General features: G+C 44.5%; 1 protein-coding gene across 1 annotated transcript in view; it reads left to right on the forward strand.

Annotated features, from left to right (window-relative positions):
• The first annotated feature begins 3,696 nt into the window (after positions 1-3,696).
• slc25a12 (solute carrier family 25 member 12) overlaps positions 3,697-18,272 on the forward strand; it is a 137,373-nt gene continuing 122,797 nt past the window's right edge. Inside the window, exons 1-2 of the mRNA XM_038789420.1 lie at positions 3,697-3,792; positions 4,521-4,574. Coding sequence (XP_038645348.1) covers positions 3,781-3,792; positions 4,521-4,574 — 66 coding nt within the window. The 5' untranslated portion in view covers positions 3,697-3,780. The remainder of the gene's footprint in view (positions 3,793-4,520; positions 4,575-18,272) is intronic.

Below are 18,272 nucleotides of genomic sequence, written 5' to 3' on the forward strand. Positions count from 1 at the left end.
CTTCCCATGCGCAAAGCTCTTCATTCTTCGGCCCCCAATCTTAACAATCCATCATTCATCCCTTGCCCTCCCTACCATTCACTCTGTCCCAACTCTTCACTCCCCCTGCTCTGCATCTCGACTCATCAAACCTTCCCTGCATCCCCCCTCACCCTTCATCTCTTCCCCCGATCAAACATGCTCTTCTTTCACACTATCCATCGCTGTTATAATCATAGAAAGGTTACGGCAGATAAGGTCATTCAGCCAATCACGTTTGCGCAGGCTCTCTACAAGAGCAACCAATGTGGAGCCAACCGTTTGCCTTTTCCTGGTGGTTCTGCATATTTGTTTCTTTTTTAGACAATGATCCAATTCCCATATGAAGGCCTTAACTGAATCTGTGACAACCACACTCACATGCAGTTCATTTCAAATCCTATCCAATCTCTGCCCTCTTGCTCTCGATCCACCCAATTGGGAACAGTTTTTCTCATCTATTCTGTCCAAATCCCTCGTGATTTTGAGTACCTCTAACAAATCTAATTTCAATTTTCTCTTCGCCAAGGAGAAGAATCTCAGCTCCTCCAATATATCTACTTAAGTTTCACATCCCTTGGGGTGGCAAGGTGGCACAGTGGTTAGCACTGCTGCCTCACACCCCGGCCCTGGGTCACTGTCTGTGTGGAGTTTGCACATTCTCCCTGTGACTGCGTGGGTATCACCCCCACAACCTAAAGATGTGCAGGTTAGGTGGATTGACCATGTTAAATTGCCCCTTAATTGTAAAAAAAAAATTGGGTACTTTAAATTAAAAAATAGTTTCCCATCCCTGGAACCATCCTCGTGAAACTTTCCTTCACCCTCTCTAATGTCCTCACATCCGGTGCCCCGGTTGTGTGGGGACCCAGTGCGAGAACCTGTCTGGCTACATCGAGGGCATCTTGAAACCCATCGTACAAGGAAAGCCCAGCTTCTGTCGTGATACGACGGACTTCTTACAGAAACTCAGCACCCATGGACCAGTTGGACCAGGAACATTCCTCGTCACAATGGATGTCTCGGCACTCTACACCAGCATCCCCCATGACAACGGCATTGCTGCAACAGCCTCAGTACTCAACACTGACAACTGCCAATCTCCAGACGCAATTCTGCAACTCATCTGCTTAATTCTGGATCACAACGTCCTCACCTTCGACAACAAATTCTTCATCCACACGGAATAGCCATGGGGACCAAATTCGCACCTCAATATGCCAACATCTTCATGCAAGTTTGAACAAGACCTCCTCACCGCACAGGACCTTCAACCGACGTTATATACCAGAGAAATCAATGACATGTTTTTCCTTTGGAACCATGGCGAAGAATCACTGAAACGACTATATGATGACATCAATAAGTTCCATCCCACCATCAGACTCATCCTGGACTACTCTCCAAAATCGGTTGCATTCTTGGACACACTCATCTCCATCAAGGACCATCACCTCAGCACTTCACTTTACCGCAAGCCCACGGATAACGATGCTCCACTTCTCCAGCTTCCACCCTAAACACATTAAAGAAGCCACCTCCTATTGACAAGCCCTCCGTTTACACAGGATCTGTTGAGATGAGGAAGAGCGTAACAGACATCTACAGACGCTGAAAGATGCCCTCGTACGAACAGTATATGGCGCTCGTCTCATCGATCGATAGTTCCAATGCGCCACAGCAAAAAAACACACCGATCTCCTCAGAAGGCAAACATGGGACACAACCGACAGAGTACCCTTTGTCGTCCAGTACTTCCCCGGAGCGGAGATCCTACGACATCTTCTTCGCAGCCATGCAGACATGTCATCGATGAAGACGAACATCTTGCCAAGGTCATCCCCACACCCCCACTACCTGCCTTCAAACAACCGCGCAACCTGAAACAAATGTTGTTTGCAGCAAACTACCCAGCCTTCAGAACAGCAACCGTGACACCACACAACCGTGCCATGGCAATCTCTGCAAGACGTGCCAGATATCGACATGGGTACCACCATTACATGCGAGAACACCACCCACCAGGTACATGGTACATACTAGTGCGACTCGGCCAATGTTGTCTACCTCATGCTGCAGGAAAGGATGTCCCGGAGCATGGTACATTGGCGAGACCATGCAGACGCTGCGACAACGGATGAACGGACATCGCGCGACAATTGGCAGGCAGGAATATTTCCTTCCAGTCGGGGAACACTTCAGCAGTCGAGGGCATTCAGCCTCTGATCTTTGGGTAAGCGTTCTCCAAGGCGGCCTTCAGGACGCACGACAACACACAGCAGAAACATATAGCCAAGTTCCGCACACGAGTATGGCCTCAACCGGGACCTTGGATTAATGTCGCATTAGATTCACCCCCCCACCATCTGGGGGGAACACTTCAACAGTCGAGGGCATTCAGCCTCTGATTTTCGGGTAAGCGTTCTCCAAGGTGGCCTTCAGGACGCGCAACAATGCGGAGCAGAAACCTATAGCCAAGTTCCGCACACGAGTGCGGCCTCAACGGGACCTGGGATTCATGTTGCATTACATTCACTCCCCACCATCTGGCCTGGGCTTGCAAAATCCTACCAACTGTCCTGTCTTGAGACAATTCACACCTCTTTAACCTGGGATTACCCCTCTCTCTGGATCTGTGAAGAATTAATTACCTGCAAATGTCTCCAGAACCTACCGTCATATTTATAATCTGCATTGATGATTTAGATGATGTGTCCAATAAAGTTTCTGGCCCGTGGTTACTCCCCAAGATGTTGATGGGGGGGATTGAGTGATGCTAATAGCATTGAGTATTAAGACAAGGTTGTTAGATTATTTTTTTGTTGGAGATGGTCATTAGGGGTGTTGTTTTGAAATTCGTCCGTTATTACTTCTCTTGCATTCTCAAAAGTGTGCTCTAACTTGATTGGTTATCTGTCCTGGTTCGAGACAATTCACACCTCTTTAACCTGGGATTACCCCTCTCTCTTGATCTGTAAAGATTTAATAACCTGCTAATGCTCGCATTCAAAGCATTGTCTTGCATCTTTGACTTTGTCTATTACAGTATATATATGTGTGTTTCTGGAATCTACCACTTCATTCACCCGAGGAAGGAGCTGTGCTCCGAAAGCTAGTGATTTGAAACAAACCTGTTGGACTTTAACCTGGTGTTGTAAGACTTCTTAGTGTGCTCACCCCAGTCCAACGCCGGCATCTACACATCACCTTGTGTTGAGAAGTGATGTGAGTCAGTGAGTGCAGTGCAATTCGCTTGTGGCTATCATGGTTGATTATCTGGCTGTGTTTACAATCTATGAAATGTGTGTGTGACGGTTGCAGCAGTGCAAATTGTGTAAAATAAGAATGTTAGTTATGTTCTAACCGTGACCTTCTGTGAACTGCTTGCCCTTATTTCACATCTACCACCATTCTTTACTCACACTTCGAACATTAACATTGCCTCACTCCGAGACCCATCCTGGGCTGGATTCTCAATTTTTGGGACATTGCCCCCACGCCGTCGTAAAAACTGACTATTCACGACAGAAATACTGATTCGAAAGGGATATATATTCATAGTCTTGCAGGAGGCGAGCAGGGACCCGGCGAGAAACTAGCATCTTTTGCTGCAGATACGGGCCCCTGCACTTCCAGGTTGGACCCTCTCCCTCCCTCCGCTATCCCAGAAGCCGCTGGCTGTTTCCCGGGTGACTGTCTGACCTCTGACCGGTGACGTTGGCGCGGTTCCGTCAGGACGCCCGGTGACATCAGAGCTGCAGCATGGCGGTCAAGGTGACACAACTGAGAATGTCTGTGCCGGCTTGGGGCTGGTGGCCGCGTCCGCCCCGGTCCTGTGCGGTTCCCTTCTCTGCATTAGTGGCACTGGCTCTGTTGTCAATCTGTGTGTGAGATTTGGACATGAAGGACCGCTGGTGTTGGGTTTTTCCTGCTTGGCGATCGATGTTTGGAGGCCTAGCGCTTGGCCTTGAGTTACCTTTAAGCAGTTTAAAATCAGGATGTGTTTTTAGCAGCTTGTACGCATTGTTGTCAGAATATCTAGAAATGGGTGTTTGACAGTGGAATATAAATACTTCAGGCAGCGAACTGTTCCGGCAAAGCATTAAAATTAATTGACCACAGCCGCAATACTTAGATGTGGCATCATCTGACAGAAACAGCGACTTAGTTTGTAAAATGTAAAGTCTGCAGCGTTTAGCTGTGTCTGCTTGCTTTTTAAAATAAGGATGTGTCGGGATTGATTTCGAAATCTTTTTCTGGGAGCAATCTCTTCAGTCTCAACTTTGCTTAACTAGTTAGAATTAACGAGCAATGGTGAATTAGTTTTATAATCAATTCACGGTTATTCAGCTGATGCACAACATTGTGATTTCTGAATCTTTTCAGTGGCATTTTGAAAATTAGTGAAAATAAATATCCCATGAAAATTGACCCTTTTCTTACATGTATTTGTCCAAGAAAATGCGCCTGGGCAACGGATATAACATATGTTTTCATTTCAGGTGCAGTCAACAAAAAGAGCAGACCCCAGCGAATTAAAAGCCGTATTTTTGAAGGTAATTGAAATAATTTATATATGTTGGTTCAACTTTTCATCATATTTATATTTTAGTTGCAGCTGTTCACCTTCACTGAAACTTTAACATCTTTTTTGGAGATAATGTGGGGAACTGATCTGCACCGTTTCTTTTTATTTGTCAAGATAGTAACAAAGATAGTAAACATAGTTCAAGGTTTTACTGGTTTACTTATTGTCACATTTTAAGCCTGTACTGTGAAGTTGGTTTATGGATCAGTTGAAATGATAGATTAATTTGACTGCTTAGTTGATTTTGGTTGGCAGGTCCATAACATAAAATGGCATTTGTGTGATATGACTGATTTTCTTTTGTGGTGCTAAAGCTTATGAACTATTTTATTGTGGAAATCAGATTGACTGTTTAACCAGAGGGATTGAATTCAATTTGTTATAGAAGTTTGGCCATGAATTATTTTACTTGAAATAAACACCACCATCTTTGGTGCCCCATGGTCTGCTCATGCAGAAAGTAAGGAGGCCTGGCATAGAGGGAAATTTGGCCAATTGGATCAGTAACTAGCTATCACATAGAAGACAGAGGGTGGTGGTAGATGGTAAATTTTCATTCTGGAGCCTAGTCACCAGTGGTGTACCACAGGGATCAGTGCTGGGTCCTCTGCTATTTGTGATTTTTATCAATGACTTAGATGATGGAGTTGAAGGTCGGGTTAGTAAATTTGCTGATGACACCAAGATTGGTGGAGTAGTGGATAATGTGGAGGGCTGTTGTAGGCTGCAAAGAGACATTGATCGGATGCGGAGCTGGGCCGAAAAATGGCAGATGGAGTTTAACCCTGATAAGTGCGAGTGATTCATTTTGGTAGGATAAATTTGAATGCGGATTACAGGGTTAACGGCAGGATTCTGAAGAATGTGGAGGAGCAGAGAGATCTGAGTTCATGTCCATAGATCTCTAAAAGTTGCCAGCCAAGTGGATAGAGCCGTGAAGAAAGCCTATAGTGTGTTTGCATTAACAGGGGGATTGAGTTAAAGAGTCGTGAGGTTATGCTGCAACTGTACAAGACCTTGGTTAGACCACAATTGGAGTATTGTGTGCAGTTCTGGTCACCTCATTATAGGAAGGATGTGGAAGCATTGGAAAGGGTGCAAAGGAGATTTACCAGGATGCTGCCTGGTTTGGAGGATCGGTCTTATGAGGAAAGGTTGAGGGAGCTAGGGCTTTTCTCATTGGAGCGAAGGAGGATGAGAGGTGACTTAATTGAGGTGTATAAGATGAGGAGAGGGATAGATAGAGTGGACGTTCAGCGACTTTTTCCTCGGGTGGATGTAGCTGTTACACGAGGGCATAACTGTAAGGTTCATGGTGGAAGATATAGGAGGGATGTCAGAGGTAGGTTCTTTACTCCGAGACTGGGGCGTGAAAAGCACTCCCAGTTATTGTAGTGGAGTCGGACACTTTAGGAACTTTCAAGCGGTTATAAGGCATATGGAGTGCACTAGAATGATTGGGAATAGGTTGATTTGATCTTAGTTTCAGACTAGTTGGCACAACATCGTGAGCCGAAGGGCCTGTACTGTGCTTTACAGTTCTATGTTCTATCTTTAATGTGAACGCAAAATACTGCGGATGCTGGAATTTTAAAATTAAGAACAGTGTTGGAAATGCTCAGCATATGGCAGCATCTGTGTCGAGCGAAATATAGTTAATGTTTCAGGCTGATGGCCGTTGGCCATGTACTTGCATAGGCTGAACAAGATACTGAATGATAGATTTTTGGAAGTCATTGAATGCAATGCGGATAAATTCCCCCAAGATCCTGCATGTAAATTCCCACATGGTCCTGTCATGCTCTGTGATTTCAATTAAAAGCATATTTCTTATTCCTCAAACAGTAAAATACAGCCTATTCCTTTCTGATTTACTATGCTGGTCTCGGCCAGTGTACATCTATCATAGAATTTACAGTGCAGAAGGAGGCCATTCGGCTCATCGAGTCTGCACCGGCTCCTGGAAAGAGCACCCTACTGAAGGTCAACACCTCCACCCTATCCCCATAACCCAGTAACCCCACCCAACACTAAGGGCAATTTTGGACACTATGGGCAATTTATCATGGCCAATTCACCTAACCTGCACATCTTTGGACTGTGGGAGGAAACCAGAGCACCCGGAGGAAACCCACGCACACACGGGGAGGATGTGCAGACTCCGCACAGACAGTGACCCATGCCGGAATTGAACCTGGGACCCTGGAGCTGTGAAGCAATTGTGCTATCCACAATGCTACCGTGCTGCCCGTGTCATAGAGAGTCATAGAGTTTTTATAGCATGGAAAGAGCGGTTGAGGACTCTGGGTCTGTACTCGTTGGAGTTTAGAAGGATGAGGGGGGGAATCTTATTGAAACTTACAGGATACAGCGTGGCCTAGAGTGGACATGGAGAGGATGTTTCCACTAATAGGAAAAACTAGAAACCAGAGGGCACAATCTCAGACTAAAGGGTTGATCCTTTAAAACAGAGATATGGAGGAATTTCTTCAGTCAAAGGTTGGTGAATCTGTGTAACTCTTTGCCGCAGAAGGCTAAATCACTTGAGTATCTTTAAGGCAGAGATTGATAGGTTCTTAATTAATAAAGGGATCAGGGGTTATGAGGAGAAGGCAGGAGAATAGGGATGAGAAAAATATCAGCCATGATTGAATGGAGGAGCAGACTTGATGGGTCGAATGGCCCAATTCTGCTCCTATGTCTTATGGTCTTATGGAAAGAGGACCTTCAGCCCATTGTGTCCGCGCTGGCCACCGAACAGCTATCGACTCTAATTGTATTTTCCAGCACTTAGTCTGTAGCCTTGTTTGCTGTGGGATTTCAAGTGTTCATCTAAACATTACTTAAATTATGTGAAGGTTGCCGCCTCTACTACCCTTTCAGGCAGTGATGTCCAGATTCCAAACACCCTCGAGGTCAAAATGTTTTTCCTCACATCCTGTCTAAACCTCCTGCTCCTTAGTTTAAATCTATGCCCCTTGGTTATTGACCCTTCTGCTGAGGGGAATGATTTGGAGTTGGGGACCAAGGGCAATGTGTCCAAGTTTGCAGATGACACTAAAATGAGTGGTAAAGCAAAAAGTGCAGAGGATACCGGAAGTCTGCAGAGGGATTTGGATAGTTTAAGTGAATGGGCTAGGGTCTGGCAGATGGAATACAATGTTGACAAATGTGAGGTTATCCATTTTGGTGGGAATAACAACAGAAGGGATTATTATTTAAATGATAAAATATTAAAACATGCTGCTGTGCAGAGAGTCCTGGGTGTGCTAATGCAGGAGTCGCAAAAAGTTGGTTTACAGGTGCAACAGGTGATTAAGAAGATGAATGGAATTTTGTCCTTCATTGCTAGAGGGATATAGTTTAAGACTAGGGAGGCTATGCTGCAATTGTATAAGGTGTTAGTGAGGCCACACCTGGAATATTGTGTTCAGTTTTGGTCTCCCTTACCTGAGAAAGGACGTACTGGTGCTGGAGGGTGTGCAAGGAGATTCACTAGGTTAATCCCAGAGCTGAAGGGGTTGGATTACGAGGAGAGGTTGAGTAGACTGGGACTGTACTCATTGGAATTTAGAAGGATGAGGATCTTATAGAAACATTTAAAATTATGAAGGGAATAGATAGGATAGATGCGGGCAGGTTGTTTCCACTGGTGGGTGAAAGCAGAACTAGGGGGCATAGCTTCAAAATAAGGGGAAGTAGATTTAGGACTGAGTTTAGGAGGAACTTCTTCACCCAAAGGGTTGTGAATCTATGGAATTCCATGCCCAGTGAAGCAGTTGAGGCTCCTTCATTAAATGTTTTTAAGATAAAGATAGATAGTTTTTTGAAGAATAAAGGGATTAAGGGTTATGGTGTTCGGGCCGGAAAGTGGAGCTGAGTCCACAAAAGATCAGCCATGATCTCATTGAATGGTGGAGCAGGCTCAAGGGGCCAGATGGCCTACTCCTGCTCCTAATTCTTATGTTCTTATGAAAAGTTCCTTCATATCCATCCTACCTATGCCCCTCATACTTTTGTACATCTCAATCAAGTCCCCCTTCTTTGCTCCAAGGAAAACAACCCTAGTCTATCCAGAATCTCTTGATAGCTGAAACCCTCCAGCCCAGTCAACATACTGGTGAATCTCCTCCTCACCCTCACTCGTGCCATCACTTCTTTCCTATTGTGTGGCAACCAGAACTGTACGCATTCTCCAGCTGTTGCCTAACCAGCATTTTATATAGGCTCATCATAACCTCCCTGCTCTTATATTCTATGCCCCGGCTAATAAAGGTAGGTATCCCATATGTCTTCCTAACCACCTATCTACCTGTCCTGCTGTCTCTAGGGATCTCTGGACAGGCACACCAAGTTCCCTCTGATCCACTATCCTTCTGAGGGTCCTACCATTTATTGTATATTCCTGTGCCTTGTTAGTCCTCCCAAAATGTATTAGCTCACACTTTTCAGTGTTGCCATTGTTCTGCCCATCTGACCAGCCCATCTATATCGTCAAGTAATCTAAGGCTTTCCTAATCCCTATTCACCACACCATCAATTTTTGTGTCATCTGCGACCTTACTGATCATACCTCTTAAATTCATGTCCAGACGATTAATCTGGATCATAACAGTACATGTCATGACAGCCCAACAACTCACTTTAAGAGTCAATGATTGAGTATGATGCAGTGGAAATGAAAGGATATAGTTATGATTACCTGAAAAACGCATGCTGTACTTATTTGAAAATGGGTTAAGGAAACACCTAGAAGAGGTGTTTGGAATGTCAAATTGCAATATTGAATGCATTATAATGAAATACCCATGAGGTTAAGTCAGTTGTGATATTTGAGAGCAGATTAGATGTACATCTGAAGGCGAATATTAAAGGTAGCAGGATGGAACCAGGACATGGAAATGACAGATAGTTACATATCTCTGGTTTGTTGAAGCACTACAAATGGTTTGGCATGATGCAAAGTGTATCCTCCTGTCATAAATAGACGCTTGGGATCAGCCGCTTGGATGCTCTCTGCAGTTCCTCTTTGCCTAAGTGTTCCCTTTTGTTGACCAAGCCTGAACACAGCACTGTCAATCATTCATCCTTGTGCTTCTGCATTGCAGGAAGGAATTCCTTTACTCCTGGATGACACATCTGTGATCACTTTAAAAAAAAAATACAGAATATTAACTTTAACAATATACACATGTTAGTTGTCAGCATAAATATATTTTCCTTTCTTTCCTGTATTTTTAATTAATATATCACCACTGCCTTACTTTGAGCATTCAATTAGTGATCTTATTCTGGAAGTAAATCATTGGTTCAACATAACATTCTTGAGAATAAAGAAAAAGAAAGTACTTATATTTATATGGTACCTCCTCAAGATCAAGATGTCCCAAAGTAATTTTGAAGCGAAGTCATTATTGTAGGAAACATTAGTTAATTATTACAAAATAATGGTTTTCAGGGTCTACAGTATGGTCAGTAAGTAGTATTTTCTGTTAAACTTTAAATCTAGAAATAATTGATATGTTTGGATAATATCAAGGTTAAACAACTATGGAAAAACTTCTGGAATTTGAGGGAGATGACCATATTCCTTTGTTCTTGTACTGGAAAACATGTTGTGACATTTGATGCAGATTTAAATTGTTAGGGCTTTAGGCAGGATTTATGAGTACAGCTGTGTTCAGCTATTTAGATGGAGTATTAACTGCATCCTAATTATTTTGTGACTCCAGCACGCTCCAATGTGCTAAGGAGTGTAAGACTAAACCTGTTGGTCATTAGTAGAGCACGCATGCCTGGCCTAAATTTGGCATCGCTCAAAAGTAGCTTGTGTCAATTCAGCACAGAGTTAAAAATTGCTTCTTGATATTTACTGTTCTGTTATTTGAGTCTTTATTTTCTCTGGTACAGGTTGTCTTGTTAATCTATTTTTGTGAGCAGCCTGGCAGCTCAGTCAGTTGAGTGCTGCAATTGGGGTGTCTGTAATGCCAATAAACTTGAGGCATCAATGACATTGGTGCTTTACATGGCTACTGTAATGAATGCCATATGAAATAAATATGGTTGATTTTGGAGGAAATATGCACCAGGTGCTCCTACAGCTTCCTCGACTTAAAATTGAATTAACCTGACAAAAGGTACCACACTATTGACATATGTAGCTAGGACTTTCCAACCGAGGGGAGGGAGGGAGGTGTCAGAAAAAAGGTTCTGAAGAAATAAATGGTTTGAAATTTAAAAAAAATATATATCTTTGTGAAATTAATACACCTGTAGAATAACTCAAAAGAGTGTGGCAAACATGATCTTGTTTTTCTTATTGATTTAAAAAATGGTATGATGGCAGAGTGGAGAAGATGTGAGGAGGTATGGATTAGCATGTCTGTCTCCCACTTGTGACTTTATTTGTACTTAAAACTAGCAAAACTTAGTCTTTGAAAAACTTGGCACATGTTTATTTTATGCAGTGTTTAAATCTGTCATATTCACTTAGGAATAAAGTAACAGTTATTTATTCAACATTTGCCCATCCCACCTTTGCCAGTCCTTTGAAAGAGTTATCCAATCAGCCCAGCTCTTTCCCCATCTGCAAGTTTGACATTGCTTTTAGCTATGTAGTGTATGAGTGACTATAGATAGTAATTTTAATGAACCATAATTTTCTGTAGCAGTGGCATAGCAGTTCGGCTTGCCCTTGCACGTTTTATGTTTAAATTTTTTTTAGTGTGACAAAAGTGCTGAAAGCACAAATTGATAATATTACAGAGAGGGAAATTTGCCAAATAGCACCTGCGTGAGCAGGGCATGCAACTGTGTGTCTCCTAAACAATCAGATTAAAAGATTGTGATATTCACAGCGTAGGAACAAGACTGAGGAGGGAAGGGTAAGTTAGAGTGGGTGAATTCAGTGCCAAATCAGGTACAGGAAAAAATGGCAAGGAAAATAAAAATTGGATGGATGAAGAGAAGTAGAAAAAGGAGAGAAAGCAAAAATAAAAATCCCAGAAGTAAAACATGAAGGAATGACAGAGTCACAGAGGTTGTTTGAAATGACTACATTTGCCTTGTTCTAAAAGTATATTTGTGTTGAAGTGAGCAAGATTTACATTTCTGTGGGGAATTTAGTTTGTGGGAGTTTATCATGGTGATAATACAATGCCAGTGAAGACATTTTAATTCAAATGGTGAGGCAGGGAGCAAAATGCTGTTTTCACTAAGCTAAACAGTGGGGTGAAGTGGCCAACATCTTTTGAATTTCCATTTTAAACCACATCTCTGCCCTCGCCTGAAGATGCTGCAATATTTGTATGTAAATAACAATTAATTATGGCCAGTGTTTACTAAAGTACAGTAAAATATTAACTTCATAGAATTGTATTTTGTAGAATATTTCACCGCGGGGGACAAAAAACAAGCTTCTTAATTTTGTGACTAGAACAGTTCATGGGCTTTGTTTATTATGCACTTTCAAGAATTGGAAGGCATCGAACATTATCATAGGATTTGCAGTGCAGAAGGAGGCCATTTGACCCATCGAGTCTGCATCGGCCCTTGGAAAGAGCACCCCACTGAAGTCCACACTTCCAACCTATCCCCGTTACCCAGTAATCCCACCTAACCTTTTTGGAGGGCAATTTAGCTGGCTAATCCACCTAACCTGCACATCTTTGGACTGTGGGAGGAAACCTGAGCATCCAGAGAAAACCCATGCAGACACTGGGAGAACGTGCAAACTCCACACAGACAATGACCCTAGCCAGGGATTGAACCCGGAACCCTGGATCTGTGAAGCAACTGTGCTAACCACTGTGAAATGAGCTGCCCATTAGGTTGGGGGGGGGGCGGGGGGTGGAGTGGAGGAGATTGTTGGATTGTGTATGTTGTTGGTGACTATGTATGGGGTGATGGTAGATTCCTGATTTTTTTTCTTTGATGTTGTATTTAAAATGTTGAGGGTTGGTGGGAGGAAGGGATTGTTGGCCAGGAGATTGACATTGTATTTGTTACCGATGATTGCTTGTTGGTGGGTATAAATTTGGATGAAAATGTGAAAAAGGAGAATAAAAATATATATATTTAAAATTGTGACTAGAATCAGGATGTTCCTGAAGAAAATTCTAGCCCAAATGTTTCTTTTCCCATCGTTGTTGGTGTGCAGAAATGACAATTCATGATAGAATCTCTTAATTAGAGAATAACAGAAACATAGAAATAGTCGCTCTAATTCAGCTTGTTAAATAAGCACGAGTTTGTTGCTTGAACGTTTCGTTTTCTGTTCTGATCACCTTGAAAGCATTGGAAAAATAATTTGGTGTAATGTTGAATTTCTCTTTGTTAACAATGCCTGTGCCCATGATATGCAGATTCAATAATTTTCAAAAGCCAATTGGAGAAATAGTTGAAGAGGGAACATTTGCCGAGCTATGGACAAAGAGCATTGGATTAGAACTCATTGGATAGCTTTTTGAAAGAATTGACATGGGCCCAATGGACCTAATGACCTCCCAACCTATTCTGTTTCATTCTATGCACTGCATGGCTGAGCAGGACAGACATAGCTCGCCTGAGGTGAGCTGATGGTGTAGTGGTATTGTTGCTGGACTAGTAATCTCAAGAACCAGTATAATGATCTGGGGGCCAAGATTCGAATATTGCCATGGGAAGTGGTGGAATTTAAACTCGATATAATATCTGGAATTAAATGTCTAATGATTTTAGCTGCAGACGGGGGTGAAGGCGGATGCCCTTACCTTTGCCTCGCTGATAGCATGTAGGTGAGTTCTGCTTGGGTGGAAGACTCTGGTTTCGCCCTGTGCCTAGTCCTGGTTGCGTGAGCTTGTGGAATTTTGTACTTGGAGAAGGTCAAGTACATCTTGAGGGGGTCAGCAGAAGGGTTCAACTCGAGATGGAAGCCATTTATTTCCTATTTAATAATAATCTTTATTGTCACAAGTAGGCTTACGTTAATACTGCAATGACGTTACTGTGAAAAACCCCTAGTCGCCACATTCTGCCACCTGTTCGGGTACACAGAGGGAGAATTCAGAATGACCAAGTTACCCAACGGCACGTTTTAAAGGAGCTAGTCACAGTCAGGGGTTAAGTTTGGGGTGGGGGCGGGGGTTTGGTTAAGTTTTGCTTTTGTTCTTTTGGGGGGGGGGGGGGGGGGGGGGGTGGGGGGAGGGGGGTGGGGTTGGGAGGGGGGGTAAGTTACAAGTTTTACAAGATAGAATTTACAGTGCAGAAGGAGGCCATTTGGCCCATCGAGTCTGCACCGGCTCTTGGAAAGAGCACCCTACCCCCTACCCAAGGTCAACACCACCGTATCCCCATAACTCAGTAACCCCACCTAACACTAAAGGCAATTTTGGACACTAAGGGCAATTTATCATGGCCAATCCACCTAACCCGCACATCTTTGGACTGTGGGAGGAAACCAGAGGATCCGGAGGAAACCCACGCACACACGGGGAGGATGTGCAGACTCCGCACAGACAGTGACCCAAGCCGGAATCGAACCTGGGACCCTGGAGCTGTGAAGCGATTGTGCTATCCACAATGCTACCATGCTGCCCATTTGTTGTTTATGTGTTTTGGTTTTATTGAGTTATAATGAACATTTTCCTTAATTAAACTGTTTGGGGGAAAAATAAGAATTGGTCTGACCTCCTATGTTGGTCCCAATGATGTGATGGACTATTTAAACCAACAGATCCCAGTTGGTCTTGCCAAGCTTGTCTGTTGAGAACCCATCGGTTTTTCGGTAATTTAGCTATTGACTGAGCCAGTTGCTTTCTGTAGAAATATAAAGTACATCATTCCAAGGGCCAATATATGTTGCATCTTTGCAGTATAGCATTTTAACTGATAGCCATGTGCAATATTTAGTTTCTAACAAATTAAACATTAGGCATTATATTCAGTGTTTAAATATGTTTACTGAGTAGAAACCCACAAAGGTTGAGCCAGCCAAAAAACAGAAAATGTTGGAAATAATCAGTAAATCTAATAGCATCTGTGGAGAGTAAAACAGCTAGTGCTTCAGTCCCATGACCCTTCAGAACAGGAAGTGCTTAGAAACGTAACAGTTTTAAAGTATGACAGGACTTCCGGTGGAGGTAATGGACTGTGGGCGCACATTTTGCAGCTCCCGCTAGAGCTGTTTTTTCGGACATTTTCCCTGCTTATTGGGAGGTGTTTTGCTGACAAAAGGTGCAGAAATAACTAGAGAAAGCTGAACCACACTGATATGGATGGATCCACGGACCAGAAGTGGGGCGAAAAGAAGGGAGCAGTTGGAGCAAGAGAATCTTCGTGCGCCACAGGTCAAGATGGCGGAGGGTAAAGGGACTGTCCTGCCGCCCAGTGATCAACGGAGCAACTGGTGAACTTCTTGAACGAGAGGTTCAGCTGGCAGAGGAGGGAAGCCCAGGAGGACCTAGCCAAGGCAGTGGAACCATTAAAAGCGGGAATTGAAAGGGAGGGAGGGGGTGGGGAGGCGAGGCGAAGCAAAGGTGTTCGTTCTTGGACTCTCATGTGCACCGTGTGTATACTTGGATTGATTTTTTTTTCATGGGGGACAAGACGCTGCTGGCAGTTGTCGTCGACTCGGGGTATTCAGCGATCGTGGTTTCGGACCATGCATGCACTTGGGGCAGGGGTGTTGAGGGTGGGGTGTGAAGGAGGGAATTCAGCGGTTTCTGGATGGGCTGGAGTTCCCCAAGGTGGAGAAGGAATAGGTGGAGGGGCTAGGGGCCCCCATTGGGCTGGTGGAGGTGAGGAGAGTCTGGGGGCAATGCAGACAGTGAAGGCCTTGGATGTGTTCCCTGTGGAATTTTATATGAAGTTTGGGAGGGACCTGGGGCCTCTGCTGGTGAGGGCATCTAATAAGTGAGGAGAAAAGGGGACGCTGTCCCCTACATTATCGCAGGTGTCCATATTCCTAATGTTGAAGAAAGATCTGGAGCAGTTGGGGCATGTCTCCCGATATCATTATTAAATGTGGAGCTAAGTTGGCGGTGAAGATCCTGGCCTTGCGTATCGAGGACTGTGCGCTGGGGATGCTGAGGGAAGACCAGACAGGGTTTGTAAAGAGGAGGCAATTGTTGTGAATGTTCGGAGACTATTAAACCTAATAATGATGCCCCCGGAGGGACAAGACGTGGAGGTGGCAGTGGCAATGGTGCACAGAAGCCTTTCGATCGTGTGGAGTGGGAGTATCTGTGGGAAGTTTTTAGGACGTTTAGGATTTGGAGAGGGATTGTTTGAGAGGGCAGGTTTGAGCACAGGTCTTGCTGTATGCAGAAAACCTGTTGCTGTGTATTGGGGGAACTGTGAGTGGTGGAGATGAGCTTCAGGTACTTGGGTATCCAGGTGGCGCGAGGATGGGAGCATCTGCACAAGTTGAATTTGGCTCGGCTGATGGAACAAATGAAGGGAGATTTTAAGAGGTGGGATATGTTGCCACTGTCGCTGGCGGGGTGGGTGCAGACACTGAAAATTATGGTGAAAAAAATGAAATGAAATGAAAATCGCTTATTGTCACGCGTAGGCTTCAATAAAGTTACTGTAAAAAGCCCCTAGCCGCCACATTCCGGCGCCTGTCCGGGGAGGCTTGTACGGGAATCGAACCGTGCTGTTGGCCTGCTTGGTCTGCTTTAACAGCCAGCGATTTAGCCCAGTGACTTAAACCAGCCCCAGGTGATGCTGAGGCGCTTATTTGTCTGTCAGAACCTCCGGATCTTCATCCCAAAATCATTCTTTGACAAAGTCAACGCTGTGACCTCTGGGTTTGGGTGGGAGGGGAAAGTCCCACGGGTCAAGAAGGTGGTGTTGGCTGGGGGGGGGGGGGGGGGGGGGGGGGGGTGGGGGGTGGGGGGGTGGACAGACAGACAGGCTGGCCTTGCCAAACATAATGAATTATTACTGGGCAGCTAATATAGCCATGGTTAGCAAGTGGATAGTGGGGAAGGGGTCGGTGTGGGGTGCAGATGGAGGCAGCCTATTGTAGGGGATCAAGTTTAGGAGCACTGTTGACGGCGCCTCTGCGTCCTTGCCGACCAAGTACTCCATGAGCCCAGTGGTGATGGCAGCCCTGAGGGCATGGGGCAGTGATGGCAGCATCTGAGGATGGAAGGTGCCTCGGTTTGGGCACCGATTTGTGATCACAGGTTTACACCGAGGGGGCTGGACGCGAGGTTTCTGGCCTGGATCAGTGGGTTTTTTGAGGGAGTATATGATAGGTGTGGAAGGTGCGCATGGAGGCCTGCAAACCACGTCCATATGTTCTGGGCATGTCCGAAACTGGAGGGGCTCTGTCAGGGCTTTGCGGACGTAATGTCGAGGTGTTGAGAGTGAATGTGGCCCCGAGACCAGAGGTAGCAATATTTGGAGGGTCAGAAGACCCAGAGTCCAGGGGACGAGAGAGGCCGATGTCTTGGCCTATGCCTCCCTGATAGCCGGAAGACTGATTTTGTTTGGGTGGAGGGTCTCGGAGCCGCCGTAACTGGGGGTGTGGGTGAGCGACCTGGTAGAAATGCCTTAATAAAAATGTTTTTAAGCATGGCAAGGGGACAAAATGACAACTGAGAAGGTCAGTGATTAAAGGATTGAAGGCAAGACAAAAAGGAATGATATTGCATGGTAAAAATAATATAATTGGGACAGGCAAACTAAAATGTGTCTAGTAGAGGTGTAACTTAAACCCCCCAGAATCAACCAAGGCAGCTATGTGCACCCACCCCCGCCATAGTTTATTATCTAAAATTGTCAACAAAACAAAGGAGATTGTCATAGACTTCAGTAAGCGTAGAGGATAACATGCCCATGTTTACATCAATGGGAACGGAGTAGAAAGGGTTGAGAGCTTCAAGTTTTTAGGTGTCCAGATTACCAACAGCCTGTCCAGGTCCCCCATGCTGACACTATAGTTATGAAAGTCCACCAACGACTCTACTTTCTCAGAAGACTAAGGAAATTTGGCATGCCAGCTACGACTCTCACCAGCTTGTACAGATGCACCATTGAAACCATTCTTTCTGGTTGTATCACAGCTTGGTATAGTTCCTGCTCTGCCCAAGATTGCAGGAAACTACAAAAAGTCGTGAATGTAGCCCAATCAATCACTCAAACCAGCCTCTCATCCATTGACTCTGTCTATAATTCCCGCTGCCTCGGAAAGGCAACCAGCATAATTAAGGACCACACGCACCTGGACATACTCTCTTTCACCTCCTTCTGTCAGGAAAAAGATACAAAAGTTTGAGGTCACATACCAACCGACTCAAGAACAGCTTCTTCCCTGCTGCCAGCAGACATTTGAATGAACCTACCTCGATTAAGTTGATCTTTTCTCTACACCCTAGCTATGCCTGTAACATTACATTCTGTAGTCTCTCCTTCCTTTATGTACGGTATGCGTTGTCTGCACAGCATGCAAGAAACAATACTTTTCACACTCTATTCATACATGTGACAATAATAAATCAAATCAAATCAAAATTGACCCGAGCTGTAAAATGCAGAGTCAAAAGATGAGGCGCAGTTTCTTGGGAAAGTGTGAGCTTCATTGAAATGGTGTTAGGAGGCCAAGGACGTAGGTTAGAGTGGGAATAAAATGGTATCAGCCTCCCCGAACAGGCGCCGGAATGTGGCGACTAGGGGCTTT

This window comes from Scyliorhinus canicula, chromosome 2 (assembly GCF_902713615.1).
Source record: "Scyliorhinus canicula chromosome 2, sScyCan1.1, whole genome shotgun sequence".
NCBI classification, from domain to species: Eukaryota; Metazoa; Chordata; class Chondrichthyes; order Carcharhiniformes; family Scyliorhinidae; genus Scyliorhinus; species Scyliorhinus canicula.